A 14,925-nucleotide genomic window follows, 5' to 3' on the forward strand; every position below is an offset into this window, starting at 1 on the left:
ATTAGTTTCAAATTATCATCCCGATCTTCAATGTTATGTATTTATGTTTTCATGTTAATGTTAGTGGTTGTATTACAAAACATAGAGAATAATATCTAATCATCTGATGTAAATCCATTCGTGGAATTTGTATTGACTCTATTCGTGGAATTTGTATTGACTCTATTTGCCATGGTGGATTATCTTAAAAAGGAATACAACAATTTATATTGATATTGGAGGAAATGAGAAGAATTCACTTTCTTTGTTCATATGAATTCTTTATAGAATCACTTGGTTCTTTAATAAGGCATAAATTTATTATATGACTCATTATATTTAGTGTGACAATTATGATTGGATATAAAAAATATGAATGAAAGGAAAAAAAACAAAAAAAAGTCTCATATAGTACACCAAAATCCCTTATTTATTGAAGTAGAGTTAAATCCATAAAATAACATCGAACTTTGTCGCCAAAATCTATTTTATATATAAGGTTAACATTTGATTAAATTTGAATGAATATATTCATATTGAATGCATGCCATTTTTATGACTTAATTGTCTCTTTAACACATATCTAACGATATGATAATTGGTGAATAATACTAGAACCACAAAGCATTGCAAATTTTTTCATAATTGCAAAATTTTGAAAATTTATACCTAAGAGAATTTAATCGAAGTCTTGAATCCTATCTATGCTTGGACCCTTCATCAATGACATCCCTCTTCACAACATACCCTAAAGAAAACCATTGGAGGCCACCACCATAATTGCACTAGAGGAATGATATTTGTAACTGGTGAACAATACCAGAATTACGAAGCATTGCAAATTCCTCCGTAATTGTAAAATTTCAAAAATTTAACACATAAGAGAATATAACCCAAAGTATTCAATCATAATTATGTCTAGACCCGTCATTATTGATATCCCTCTACACACCATACCCTAGACAAAACCAAAGGGGACCACCACCTTGTCGCATTGGAGGAATAATATTTGTTGGATGATTGGACAGTGCATGTGTTGATATGTCACATATAGGCAACTTCATACTGTTATGCATGTATTTATGATTATATGTGGTGGTATGACTCATTATATGTGCATGATGTTTTTCTTATATTTAAGGTTGTGATGTCATGATGATGGAAGTGCTCATTGGATCATGTTTTATTTATAATGCACGTGGATAATTATGTGATATGTCACAACTTCTTTCAATAGTTGTTCTTGGTTTAATTCACATGGAATTTGCACCTCTTTTTTGGCATATCTATAGGTTTTAACATTGGTACAATTAATTGATGGAAACAGATTCTTAATAAAATAGAAACGATGCAATGGAAAACATGCGCATTAACACAGAGATTTTATCCTAGAGATCCAAACCAGAAAAATCAGCATATATATACATTGTTACAATATATATATCATGCGACATCTATGAACCATTAATCCATTTGCTTTGGATTAAAACACAAACGTAGTTCCTTAACCAAAACTACAAAACCATGGGAAAAACCATCATGCACCACAAAACTGCTTTTAACAAAAACCATATGCTAAAAACCACAAAAAACAGACACAAAAATATACCTTTTTTTTTCGCATTGCCTCCAAATGTCCTTGCAACCCCCCGACTAAACCTAACACAATGTACAACACGTGACAATAATCATGCAAATAATATAATACATAGCCAATGTTTTCCCATTTATTGTTTTCTTTGCACATAAGGGGTTGTTAGAGTATGTCATCAACAATCCAAGGCAAAAATGCCCATTGATTTTTTACACAAAGAGAACTTTTCAGTGCTCACATATTTTGTTAATGAATCTGTAACATTTTTAAGTGTCCACCTTTTCTAGTAACACTTTCTTGTCTTCAATCCTATCTCTCACAAAATGATACTGAACATCAATATGCTTTGTCTTCAAATGATAAGTTTGCTCCTCAAACCATCATGTAGGTATCCTTTTCAAACACTATTTTTACTCCTATATAGCTCTTTCTTACAAAAATCAAATTTATGGCAATCTTGGGATGTGCAGAACATGAGGGAGTGTTCTAATCCCTCCACCTATGAGATTCAACATGAATTTTCCTTGTCCTGTGATTTTGGTTGTCAAGTCATCTCCTAGGAAAACATCACTGCCAACAAATCTTTAATACTTGCAAAACCACTCCCTATGAAGAGTCATATGAAGGGATGCACCTGAGTCAACCAACCATGCCTCATGATCTATGTGTGTACTTGAAGAATCCAAGCACACATCCCCTCCTTCATTTGAGGAGGTTTGTGCTTCTAAATAATGAGCATCTTCAAATCCCTTTCCTTACTCATCAATTTTGGATCTATAATGTTTCTTGTAATGCCATATTTTCCACATCTCCAAGATACCTCTATGAACTTTCCTGGAGATTTAGATCTTCCTCTAGAGTTAGATCTCCCACTCAAGGACTTATTTATATTTCTATTTTTGGAGCGTATTCTTATAGACAAGGCATCTCTATTCTGGCTTTACATGTTTTTCTCTCTCATCTCCTCTTATAATAAGTATGAACTATTCCAACAAAGATTAAAGTAGTTGCATTAATATATATGCAACAACCAAACTATCTTATGAGTTTGGTAAAGAACATAACAAACTAATGCACTTATCCTCATCTAAAATATTAATATCAATATATAATAGTTGACTTACCACATTGTTGTAGGTATTCAGATGCTCTATCATTGAGTTTCAATCCATCATCCTCAGGTTGTACAACTTTTGTCCATGGGAACAATTTATTCACTAAGGACTTGGATTAATACAAAGCCCCTAATTTGTTACACAAAGCCTTTGTTGTAGCTTCTCGTGAAACTCTAGTAATACTGAATCTGAGAGTCACAATCGTATTGTGCTCTTTGCCTTCAAATCCAATTTGTTCTAGTCTTATACTCACATCCTTGTTGGTGCACAACCAAAATCCACAACAATCAACTGATCTTTGTCCACCAACAAGTCTTCCATTTTGAGCTTCCATAACTCAAAACTCTGCCCATTGAATTTCTTGATCTCTATCTTTGAACTACTTGCCATTTCCTTTCACTAGAAGAATCAATTTTGTAGATCTCGCACTGTAATAGGGCCTATCACAGGCCCAAGCCAAACCCCTTAGCCACAAAGGCATCCCTTTGAATCCAAAATTGGTATGATACCAAATGTAGGTTTTAGCCTTCTATAATTAATTATTTCAAACATATTCTTAGTCAAACAAAAAAGATGCAATGGAAAACACACATATTAACACAAAGATTTTATCCTGGAGACCCAAACCAAGAATCTCTCTCTCTCTCTCTCTCTATATATATATAGTGACATCGATGAATTGTGAATCCATTTATCCTATATTAAAATACAATTGTAGTTCCTTAATCGAAACTACAAAACCATGGGCAAAACCATAATGCACCAAAAAACCATTTTTAGAAAAAATCGTGTCAAAAAATGCCAAAAATGGAGCAAAACAAGAAAAAGGCCCAATATTTTATTTATTTATTTTTTGGGGCGGGGGGGTACTCTTGAACCCCCCAAGAAAGGATGGCTTTGCCTCCCCATGACCCCCTCACTATGATTGGTGCAATGTATAGCATGTGACAATAGTCATGCAAAGAATATAACACATACACAGTAATATCCATGTAGGATTGTTGGAGGTAATTATTCTTCCTTTGATTGTTTTAGTTAATCATTGCTAGGAAACTTTGAAACATAAACAATGGTTAGCATTAAATTTTATATAAATATAACAAAACCAAAAATGCAGTAAATATTAAACATTAGAACACATGATGTTCTAAGTGTTGAGTTCATGTATTATGTTTATCTCCCTTGTGCCTTATCATGGATTGTAACAACAATTGGATATGCCATTTCGACATTATGTTGTGGTTGCAACACCTTATATTACTTGGTTACTTGGCCTTGTTTTCCATTGGTGATGGAATGGTGTTGGGGATTAGGGGTTAACGTGATCATATCACACCTCTTAAGCTCTTTGTTGACCCCACCTATGTGATAGATGGTTGTTAGAGTTTTGGGCTTCAAAAAACATGGTTTTTGGAGATTGATTATTGGTCATAATGTGACATCATTTTGGTATGGTTGGATGTAGCTCTAAATTAACCACCCACTTGTCATGGTATTAAGAATTCAATGTTTGCATTTATGTGCATGGGTAGTGTTGTTCACCCATGGTTTGATATCAAACCATCACCAAGATTCAATAATGTGCATTCATCTTAGGCACTTGATGCCCTAGTCATAATCCTTTGTCAACATTCATTTGTGCAATTTGGTTTTGTTGTTTTGAAATTGAAGTTTGCAAATTTTTCTTGAAGTTTTCACTAGGTAATTGCATTCCCTATTTTTGTAATTATTAGGTGCCTTAAAGGTTTTATTGGTTTTTGGTTGGTTCATCATTCTCATCCATCCACTCTAGAATTTTGACTCAATTGTTTGGACTATAGTAATGTTTTCGAGCTAAGTTGTTGTGTTGGTCAAATTGCCTATGTTCTAACTCAGGGGAAACTTAGATTTGCTTTGCAATGTATATCTAAGTGTTTAGCTCCATTGGTTAACAAGTCTAAGTCTACTACCATATTAATTTCTAGGGGTTATCATTTTGCTTTCTGCTTTTGTCCTGGATTGTTCTTGTTTTCATTAACTTGTTTATACCCCTAAATTTGCATAGGATTATTGGTATAATACAATTGTGTTCTATGATGTGTCAACCCACCTCAAGTAGATTAAACCTTGGATATTACTCACTATTTCCTCACATGCATGATGCATATACTGTACATACACTCATTGTGATAACCCTATCTTTGTAAGTTTATACAATGCACATTGTTGTTGAGAGCATATCATTAAATCATGGCACACATTTATTGTCTATCTAAATAATATTGTTTCAATTATATTAGAATGATAGTTGGGGTTATTGTATTTGTTTCAATTGAGTGTCTTTGATGGGCCTCCCAAATAGGTAAAACTTAAGGCCCATCTAACCTTTCCTAGGCACATTTAACCTTTCCTTCTGCACTTAATAATGTATTTTTCAGCTTTAATATGTTCTTAGGAGGGTTAAGAGATGATTGTCATATCTTGTGTGCCTAATGCATTTATTGTGCAGGATATTAAGAATATTTGATGTTGATCATGCAAGAGTCTAGCAAGAGAAAAATATGGGGCTTGTCCCCCATTGAAGGTTGGTCAAAACTCGCTAGCTCAAAGCCATTATCACTTCCATGTAGTTGTGAATTCATCAGGGAACTAGATCCTATTTTCTAGGGTTTTTGGAGAGAAGCAACCCTCTCTTCAAAGAGGCTTCCCCTCAACCATTTTTGTATAAATAAGGCACTTGATTAGCCCAGTGGGGATTCAAACTTTGGAGATTGTAGTCAATATTAGTGAAGGTTTTTTGCATGTTATTTTCAGTTCTGTAATATCTCATGTATGAGCACATTTCTTGATTAATGAAAAGTATTGTTTAGTTTCCATAATGATTTTTATTGTGAACGAGCTTATCTCTAAGTTTTTTTATGCATCTTGCTCTGATGAATTTAGAAATAATTTATCTCATGTAGTGATACTCTTTTCATTTAGTAATTCAACTCATCCTTTATGTTATTTTATTTTATGTAGTTAGTTAGTTTATTAGTCCATTCTTCCATTCAACTTTCAGTTGAGATAGTAGTGCTTGATTTAGACAATAGTTATTGGGTAGCACTCATTTTTATTCACTTAGCTCACCTGTATCATAATCTCTTTGCTCACTGTCACATTTTTGTAATATGTTAGTGCATAAATTTCTATCTTGACAAGCTACAAGAAACCCCATATTATCCTATTTGTTGCATGAATCGATCCATCAAAAGTACCCGGGATTGGGAGAGTGTCCTTGACCCTTCTTCAAACCTTCTTCACCTCCTTCATCTCTCAAACCATGAGTAGACTGCAAAAAACTGTTCTTGGATCTGTTTCCTACAATAAAATAGGGACTTCATGTAGCAATCCCTAGATTGCATTAGAACACCTCCAAATTTGAATTCAAAGCATGTTTATCCTACCTTTTCACATTAAAATGCACAACAGACCTTGAAGATGGAATTTAGAAGTTCAGAGATCCCTCAGAATCCTTAACTTAGCGGCTATAGAAAAAAACTGCTTTATTTTTTGCAGTTAGGGTTTATTGTTTGAGTGCTCTTTCCAATTGAAAGTTTATTTACCATGAATAGTAGAATGGATTTGATTTCGTTTCAGCTTGCTTGATTTGTTTTTCTTTCCTTTCCTGCAATTAGAATAGGTTTACTTGTTATTCTTCACTTTTCTGCAACTAGAGTAGGTTACTTGTTGTTCGTTGCTTTCTTGCAACTAGAATAGGTTTAGTTGTTTTTCTTTAATTTTCTACAATTAGAGTAGGTTTACTTGTTGTTAATTGCTTTCCTACAACTAGAAGTGGTCTCTATTCAACCTAGTTTCCCTTCAGTTGCATCAGATCAACAAAAGAAGAATACATTACATGTTGCACAGATAGCTTTGACCCTCTTAAGTTTGTATGAACCCCGGGTTGGTAATTAAAGTCGAGACCCCTGGGAGTTTCAACATTCGTGTTGTAATACTAAGGGCCATCACTTTTTGCTGTCGTTTTCGGGGAAGTGTCAAAGTATGGATTACTTTATTCCTTAGTTGATTCACCTCCTTCATTTTCTGCCAAAAAAAACACAAAAAAAATATTGAATTAGCATTTTCGTCTAAAAGAAATCATATCTTTCATTCCTTGTAGATTTAGGGATAATATAGGAAATGATTTACCTAAAATCCCCACTCCTAGAGGCCTTTTTAGGTGTGGCACAAGCAATGGTTTTTGTTGAGCTTGCAGGAGGAGAACCATGGTTGGAAACAAGCGGCCTAAAGTTTTTTCTATTAGGGAGGCCAATGTGGAAGCCAAAATGAAAAATAGTTGTCCTACTGCCCTACCACATTTTCATGGGATGGCTACTGAAGACCTTGACACTTTCATGTTTGAATTTGTTGTAGCTTGTAGGACATATGATTATACATCAGATGAGCAGAAGCTCAAACTGTTTCCTTATACCTCAAGGATGTAGCCCTGCGCTGGTTCATGAGCTTGGAAGGAGGCAACATCACTTCATGGGGACAAACAAAACAAGCCTTCAACACTAAATAAAAGGATTCTTGCAGATCAAGAGATACAAGGGATGAAATATTCAAAATGACCCAATGACTAGATGAATCAATAGAAGACTATGTGGAAATATTTCAAGTAACTTATAAGGGGGCACATAGTTGCACTTTTGATTCAGATTCATTTAAATCGGTCTTGCTCCGGGGTGTCAAAGAAGAATTGATGGAGACCCTAAATATGTTGGTTAATGGAGATATTTATCAAATCAACTATGAAGACATCAAAACAATGTTCAAAAACCATGCTAGAGATGCTAGAAAAAGAGGTAGATCTAGCAAGGATTTAGTAAGTCCCTCCTCCTCCACTTCAATAATTAAGAATGAAATAGGAGGTATGTTGCAATATTTACAAGTGATATCTTGCACACCTTTTCCATGCATATGGACACACTATAGATGAAGAAAAAACAAGAAGATGCAGAAAGGGAATTGGTCATATTTTTCACTAGATGCACTAAGAGACATCCTAAGAATGCGTGCCCCTTAGATGTCATAGAAATATGTTTTGTGTGTGAAGAAAACCATTCAACTAAAAATTGTCCATCTTTTCCAGTTTTGAAAGATGTGTACCAAGGAGTGGAGAAAATATACTTTGTCAACCAAAAGAGGCCACAAGGCCCCAAACCATATGTTATGAAACCACCTCACAAAAGGATAGAAAAGATAGACCAACGACTTCAAAATCAGCCTCTTCGAGGGGGCAACCTCCTTTACATTACACAAATGAACAATCCTTGGATGATACAAATGAAAAGACCTCCTTTCTATGTATAGGAGTCTAAGGGGTCATAATATAATCAGATCCGACATAACAATAATAATGTAAGGGAACAACAATAACAATAGTGGGCTTCTATGGGGCACAATAATAACAATATGGGGACCACATGGGCACAACAATATAATAAGGGGGTTGCACTAATAACAATAAGGTGTTACACTAGTAGTAAAGGGACCTAACTCAGCAAGGTATGAACTATCCCTCCTTTTTTAATACAATTATAATGCACAATTTCAACCTTGGTATCTACCTAGCACCTCACCTTAGTCTATGCCCACTCCATGGTCTTATCCTCCCAAATATGTCATTCCTCCTTTTCAGCCATATCAACACTAGCCTCCTCAATGGGGTGATCTATATTTCCCTCAATATCCTTAGTATCCTCAATTCCAATATCAACACGATCCACCTCTACCAAAACCATCTCAAGGATCCATTCCCACTCAACTACCTACACAATCATTTCCAGACCCAAACAATAAAGTAAATCAACCCACTTCCATTGCTGAGGTACAAAATTTTCAGATAACACCGCTTGATCTAAATGATATTCATCTTAGATCAGGAAGAGTATTGTAAAAAACATATTCCCTTTTTTTCTTTAAGAAAAAAATCCAGAAGAAGAAAATCCAAAGGAGACTAAAGAATCATGGCCCACATTGATGGAGAGCAGCCATTAGAAACTAAGATCGAGGACCTTTTACTATGCATATCATCAAATCCTTTATGCATTCAAGAGGTTAATCAATAAAGAGTAGAAGATTTGAATGACATGGAAGAAGAAGACATATAGAATGATCCAGGCGAGCAAGTGAACCAAGGGCATCACAACTATATTAAACTTTAGTTCCGTACAATCATTAAGTTGGAGCACCACTCCCTTCTTCAATAGTTCTTGGAATCATCACAATCAAAGTAGTATGTCTCTCATATTCTGGTATATATCAAAGCATATCCTGCATATGACTTCATTTGTCATCCAAATATGCACGTGGATACACTAGAAGTATTCCTATACTTGAAAACGATTTTAGTTTTCAAGTAGAGTAGGATAGAATTAGAGAAAATAAAATAAAAAATAAAAAAGAAAAAAGAGAGAGAAAAACCTCAAGTGAAGACCTTATCTGAGGCACTTGAGGCTGGCTCATTAAGCTGAAAAGCTCCATGAGGCATCCTCTAAGTCTGAGGAAAAAGAGGAAAATTAAAGATCCCTAGGTGAAAACCTCCTCTGAGTCATCTAATGGGCCTCAAAAGGAAAAAAGGAAGAAGGTGTTTTTCTTACCCTGATGAATGTGTATGTATTATAGGCATGCCAACCTACACATCTGACCTTGAGTGCAAGTGTATCCACCCCCAGAAATAAAAGGAAGCATCTCCACACCATTACCCAACCATCCACAACCTTAATTGGTCATTCCCAAGTATTTTCAATTTATTCTTCCTCGTTATTCTTTGCTTCTATAGGAAGACCCTGCAATGCTATAGGAAGTCACATAACTAATAAAATGGGCATAAATAGTTTTGACCATATATTGCAAACCATGCATTCGTTGGTCTAGAAATTTTGAGGGTAAATGCATAATGGTAGTTTAAATAAATATAAAAAAAATCATCCACAAGGACTTGGATAGATGATGATCGGGTGCTATTTTAAGGCACTCCTTGATGTGAAGTCACCGGTTCAATTCCCCGCCCTGATCAGGGTGATATATTGGAGAAGATGTAGTCCTGCCAAGCTTACAAAAAAAAATTACAAAAAAAAATCAAGAAATTCTAGTGTATGTTTTTCAAGAAATTGTTTGTCGTCACCTATAGTCATTTCTCATTTTTCTCTAGATTCATGCATACATCGGCTAATATTTTTCATGATAAGATGCATAAGGTGATGGCTAAATGTATCTTTTTCAAGAAATTGGTTGTCATCACCTACAACCATTTCTCGTTTTTCTAGATATTTGTGCACCCATTGGCTGATATTTTTTATGAGAAGATGCATAAAGGTGATGTTAACAACCTCAACAAAAATCATGAGAATAAAATATTTCTTTTTATAGATATTGGCTAAATAAATCTACTGCAAGAAGTGGACACATTTTGTAGCCTAGATTTGGAAAAAATACATAGATCGAGTATTCCCTTTGTGTATAAGCCAGGAAAAAATATCAAAAGCTTCCTGACACTCATCCATTCCATCAACATATATCACCCCTCATTTTTATTCACAGCAGCTCAACATCCTCATTTTTCCCCTCTTATTCACCAACAATAACATTTCCAACACCACCATTAGCCTCTCTTTTAATTATGAGAATTTTGTGGTGTCCCAGAAAGATGAAATAACGAGTCTAAGGAGTTTTTTTTTATTGCTACAGGAAACTACACATTCTTATAGCATCCTTCAGAAACCCTGGAGGCCCAGGTCTCTATCATTTTGAACAAAGTGACAACATGTCATAGGTTCTAAAATCTTCAGAAGCAGCTCTAAGTCAAGAAAATCCACTATGAGCAGCTACAAGGTCTCTTATCCACTAACAACAACAAAAAAATCAATATCTCCAACAAAATCGTCAACACCAATAGAAAAATATGCAACACAAGCATCAAAGTCACCGCAACAACAACATCAACATCTCCAACAACACCAAAATCTGCAACACAAGCATCAAAGTCACCCATAGTAACAACATCAACATCTCCAACAACACCAAAATATGCAGCACAAGAATCAAAGTCACTAGAAACAACCTCAAAATCCAACAACAATAACATCTATGTCACCTGCAAAAGCATTAAAGACAAGGCATAGGTATGCATCTCTCAAACCTCACCTTTTGAACCTATTCTAAGCTTGAGAAAATGTTAAAAGTGCAAGGAGGAAAGGTCTTTATGGCTAGATTTGTTTAGCAGGAAGTCTCAACCACATGTAGCAGTGGAATTCACTTTTCCTCTAAGACACCTAAATGTGTGGGAGAAAAATAAGATAAAAAGTGGAAAAAGACTCAATAAAGTGGGTTGTTATCTTTTACTCATGATAAAGGACAAGGAGTACGAAGGGGTAGGTGGGGGCCAACTCACTTAACTCAAAGCACTCCAAGCTTGTTTTGTGTGCAATATTGTTAAAAAATAAAATAAAATAATTAAATATTTAAAAAAGACACTACAACAAAACCAACGATTTGCGCCAGATTTAGCGCCAGATTTTAGTGCATTTTTTTTGTAATTGTGATTAGCAACCTGGCGCTAAATCTGGCTCTATTGTACAATTTTTAAAGCGTCCTTTTTTGCACCTGATTTTGCATCCTTTTTCACCCTAGATTTTGCATCATTTTTTACACCAAACTATGCATCATTTTTTGCGTCAAATTTTGAACCAAGGTTTGCATCTTATTTATGACAGGTTTTGCTTCTAGTTTTGTGTCATTTTTTGCATCTATTTTTCATTCTCTTTTGCTTCCTATTTTGTGTCATTCTTTGCTTCCATTTTTGCACCATCATTTGCATCAAGTTTATACTGTATTTTGAATCCAATTTAACGTCTTTTTATGCATCCATTTTGTGTCAGTTTTTGCATCTAGTCTTATGCCAGGTTTTGTATCTAGTCTTACACTAGTTTTTGCTTCTATTTTTGCACCAGCTTTGGTGCCTATCTTTGCACCATGTGTTGAATTTGATTTAGCACCAAATTTTGCATCCATTTTTGTATCTTTTTTTGGACCATTTTTTACATCCACATTTACGTTTGATTTGTCTCCATTTTTCCCATCTCATTTTGCACCATATTTTGCGTCATTTGTTTCATCCAATTTTGCATCATTTTTAACACCATCTCTTGCATCTAATGTTACATCATTTTGAGCATCCAAATTTGCATTTATATTTGCATCTTATGTTGAGTCATGTGTTGTGTCCACCTTTGCATCTTATTTTGTGTCTAATGGTACATTCAATTTAGAGCCATTTTTTACGTCTACTTTTGTATTTGTTTTTGCACCAAGTTTTGCATCCAATTTTAAGCTATTTTATGCCCCTTTTTGCACCATTTTTTTGTGTCTACTTGTGTTGAATGTTGCACCATTATTTACACCGACTTTTTCATCCAATTTTGCATTTTTTTGGTGTCTAGTTTTACATCGTTTTCACCATCCAAATTTGCATCTTTTTTTTCCTCATTTTGTGTCCACATTTGCATATAATTTTGTGTCTGAGTTCGAGCCTAAATTTGCATGTGATTAGGAATCATTTTTTACATCCAATATGACATCCTTGGTTTCACCTTTTTTCAGCCCCATTTTGCATCTTGTTTTATGTCTTTTCTTACATCTTTTTTTTTTCCTTTTTTGCACCCAAGTTTGCATCCCAAATTTACACCATTATTTGCATCATCATTTGGCATATTAATTTGTAACGTTTTTTGCTTCTTTTAACGCTCAACTTTGCATCTTATTTTACATGTAGTTGTTGTCTTTTTTTGCATCTAATTTGGTGCCCATTTATGTGTCCTTGTTTTTGCCCAATTTGATATCCTTTTGTATGCCATGTTTTGTTCCCTTCTTTGTGTCAACTATTGCACAATTTTTCACTTCTAATTTAAAACACTTTGTATGTCAATTGTTTGCATTTTGTATTAATTCCTAGTTTAACATCCAATTTTACTTTCAATTTTGCATCCATGGTTACATCCGCATTTGACTTCTTATATAGAGTATATTTTTCTTTACATATATGACCCCCTTTATAGATTCATAGTGAAATATATGATAGTTTCTAAATATCATTAAAGCGGATATCACAATTCAAAATCATTTGTAAAGAAATTTAAGAGAAATTGACAACATCCATCCAAAAAAATAACAATGTGTCATTAACAATTTTCAAAACATGTATAAAATAGCAACATAATACTAATAAAATCAGTATTATTTTTAATCAAAACAAGTAAAATTCAAATATGATTAACAAATCAAAATATTTCATGAATATCGTTATTCTACGATAAATTAACAACATACATAAATCAAACTCATCGTATGATTACAAAATCAAAATGTCTCATTGATATAGGGTAAATTCACAACACCCATCTAAACATAGCAATGTCATTCTACACAATAATTTCTTCATAACAAACAATGCATGTGCATGCCTAGCTACCACCACCAAGATCATCCTCATGATCATCTTGACCATCCTCATTACTCTGATCCACATCATCACCAACACCGCAACTATCATCATCATCTCCTCCTTCACCACCATCATCCTCATCCTCATCCTCATCATCTCCTGATATATGTTGAACATAATTTGGATCATCGTCTTGGCAATCATTACCTATAGCATTCTGACAAAAAAAATCAATATTACATGTTAGTATTAATTACATAACACAACGCATGTTTTTGTTATACAATGTTAACCATAAAATGAGGTAAGATATAATATCTAATAGTACTAAAAAATAAAATGAAAATATGGTTTAAAAGTATATTGGAAATCCAACTAAGATTACATACCATAGAGTCCATCCAAACAACAAATTCAACCCATCTCTTTTGCTGCAGCACCTCCTTTTCCAAATGATTTGGAGGTCTTCCATATTTTAGTTCCTATCAATCAGTAAATAGGGAGAAATTAGATAACAATGACTTTCTTCTAGTACAAAATTTATTAAAAAAATATCACATGTTTAATATACTTACAAAGGTTGTTATCAGTGCTTTTAAACCTTTCTGGCCACTACGATGAGTGACTTTTGTCTTGGTTAACCTCGCCTTGGATGCCTTGTCCTTAAACATAAACCAATTCAATTTATTTTCACACAAATACATGTCTAAGATACTTATAAGTATTAATACATTCTAAATAATGTTTAATGAAAAATTCAATACCTGAATGCTCTCATTGTCGACTTTTCTTTGTGCATCCAACTTCTCATATGATTTTACAAGTTCTTTCCATACTTTAAAAGGTATGTCAATAGGTCTTTGTTTCAGTCTTTGATCTTGAGGCATTTTTTTAATTTTTCTTGTTTGGTTAAAAATTTTGGTTAAAAAAAACCGAACAAGTAATTCACATCAATGGCATGGGGACTCTATGGATATGTGTAAAAAAATGGCTATAAAGAAAACATCCAAAAAACATATGAGCTCTCCCTTTGATGGTCACTTGGGGCATATGGCTGGAAAGGAACAACTCCATTTTCAAAAATCAAGGACAATCCTTTCTCAAAGTCCTTCCTAATATTTGCTCCAAATGTCTTAAAATGAAAAACAAAATTCAAACGTCATCCTTAAACATCTCCCTTAAATATAACGTTGGACCATAAATTCTTCACTTTTATTGTTATCGGCTCTGGAATGATTTTTCTATATGCAATTATATAATGAAATATGTGTGCACTAATGAAAAAACATTGAGTTTCATTTTTCATAATCACAAACAATGAAAAAAGAATCACACGTAACTAGCATCATTTTGGAAATTTTATATTTATTAAAAATCTTTAACATGTTTTCCTCCCATATCTCATAAAAAGGTGTGAAATTTTTTATATACTCTCCAATAAGCACTACAACAAAACCAGCGATTTGGAGGTTTTACACTAAGTTTTTCAACATTGAGCTTACTAAGGCTTGCACCACCGGGGTTATTAGTAAGATTCTCATGAGGTTTGCATAGTCATGATTATTAGAATCAAAAAAGTAGGATTTGCACTAAAAAACAGTTCATAGAGCTTTCCTGCTGGGGAGAAAATCACAAGTTCAACTTTTGCAGTGCAGAGCACCGAGAGCTCGTAAGCTTTCTTCAGCAATCCACCTACGTTTGGAAAATGTAGCCTGCCTGCTGGCGATGTTCTCAATCCTCTTCCTCTGCATCTTTTTCCCCTCACTATT

The 14,925-nt window shown here is 34.1% G+C and overlaps 1 protein-coding gene across 1 annotated transcript; it reads right to left on the reverse strand.

Annotated features, from left to right (window-relative positions):
• Positions 1 to 12,979: 12,979 nt before the first annotated feature.
• On the reverse strand, positions 12,980 to 14,662 carry LOC149266619 (uncharacterized). The gene is made up of 4 exons (XM_089397093.1): positions 13,921 to 14,662; positions 13,732 to 13,818; positions 13,546 to 13,638; positions 12,980 to 13,373 (listed from the first exon to the last, which is right to left on the reverse strand). Exons 1-4 carry the CDS (start codon positions 14,041 to 14,043, stop codon positions 13,176 to 13,178), a joined length of 501 nt encoding a protein of 166 aa, XP_089253219.1. The 5' UTR covers positions 14,044 to 14,662; the 3' UTR covers positions 12,980 to 13,175.
• Between the last annotated feature and the right edge of the window lie 263 nt (positions 14,663 to 14,925).

The sequence above is a fragment of the Pinus tabuliformis genome, chromosome 6 (assembly GCF_031772625.1).
Source record: "Pinus tabuliformis cultivar Carrire ecotype Pingquan chromosome 6, CPIR1, whole genome shotgun sequence".
NCBI lineage: Eukaryota > Viridiplantae > Streptophyta > Pinopsida > Pinales > Pinaceae > Pinus > Pinus tabuliformis.

What these genes read in the sequence shown, in the direction of transcription:
- LOC149266619 (XM_089397093.1), bottom strand. Translation starts at nt 14,043, where the DNA reads ATGCCTCAAGATCAAAGACTGAAACAAAGACCTATTGACATACCTTTT. An exon ending in AAGCACTGATAACAACCTTT is followed by an intron (nt 13,639 to 13,731) that starts GTAAGTATATTA and finishes ACTGATTGATAG; the next exon opens with GAACTAAAATATGGAAGACC. An exon ending in TTGTTTGGATGGACTCTATG is followed by an intron (nt 13,374 to 13,545) that starts GTATGTAATCTT and finishes TTTTTTTGTCAG; the next exon opens with AATGCTATAGGTAATGATTG.